The following is a 969-nucleotide window of genomic DNA, read 5'->3' on the forward strand; positions in this document are numbered from 1 at the left end:
CCCGTCTCCCTCATCCCGTGCACTGTGCCCCTTGCTGGTGCGCGGAAGGGCGGAGCGAGGCTGCCTGCCCTGTGGTGCCCCGCCGGCTTCCCCCAGGTGCCCCGTATAGAGATACTGCAGGGGTGCTTACGTGTCCACACGTGCAGTGGCGCTGTGGCCAGGCTCTCGGTGAGGTGTGCCTGTGCTCCCGGCCCGCTGAGTGCCGTCACCCGGATGCTGTACCTGCGTCCCGGCAGCAGGGACCTGGGGTGAGGGGCAGGGCGGGGTCTGGGGTGGCTCTGGCCAGCCGGCCAGCCGGCCAGCAGAGGTCAGTGTCAGGACAGCGGGGCCTCGTGCAGACAGGGCTCCAGGCAGGCCAGCCTGCCTCTCCTTGCGCCCGCATCAGGGAGCCCGGGCCCTTCGGGGGGCACAGGGGTGGCGGCCTTCCCCTCACCTACCCGAAGGTGAACTCGCCCACACTCCTGTCCACTTCAGTGGACTGGTCCTCTGGGGCCTCAGGGTGGCGGATGGATGCCCGGACACCGCTGACGGTGGCGTGGCGGATCCTGTGCAGAGCCCACCGCACCGAGATGGCGCTGGCCGTCACATTGGTGACCTCGAGGCCCTCAACAGGGCGGGGTCCTGGGGGCAACGAACGCTCAGCCGAGGCGGCACTCGTGCGGACGGCGCTGGCGGGCGCGGTGGGGGCTGGCGGGCCTTGGGCGCGGCAAGGCCAGCGGCCGCAGGTTTGGGCTTTCCTGGCTGACCGCGGCGGTGTGGGTGGCCTGTGGGGCAGAAGTACGGCCCGTCCTCCCCGACAGGGACGGGGAGGGACCCAGCCCCGGGCAGCCCAGAGGGGCGCTCGCTGCCCTGTGCTGGCGGCCTGGCCCTGCAGGGCCCGCCTGCTGGGGTGGGGGCTCCGCCCCCTTCCGAGGCGTCCCTGGGGCGCAGGGCCTGCCTGCGGCCCTTCTCCCGACACACGGGCTCACC

The 969-nt window shown here is 72.9% G+C and overlaps 1 protein-coding gene across 1 annotated transcript in view; it reads right to left on the reverse strand.

Moving 5' to 3' along the window:
• SNED1 (sushi, nidogen and EGF-like domains 1) overlaps positions 1–969 on the reverse strand; it is a 53,293-nt gene that overhangs the window by 1,990 nt on the left and 50,334 nt on the right. The window contains exons 20-21 of the mRNA XM_012734774.1: positions 438–621; positions 131–243 (exon numbers count right to left, since the gene is read on the reverse strand). Of these exons, the coding sequence (XP_012590228.1) occupies positions 131–243; positions 438–621 (297 nt within the window). The remainder of the gene's footprint in view (positions 1–130; positions 244–437; positions 622–969) is intronic.

Source organism: Condylura cristata, unplaced genomic scaffold (assembly GCF_000260355.1).
Source record: "Condylura cristata isolate star-nosed mole 26May11 unplaced genomic scaffold, ConCri1.0 scaffold00069, whole genome shotgun sequence".
NCBI lineage: Eukaryota > Metazoa > Chordata > Mammalia > Eulipotyphla > Talpidae > Condylura > Condylura cristata.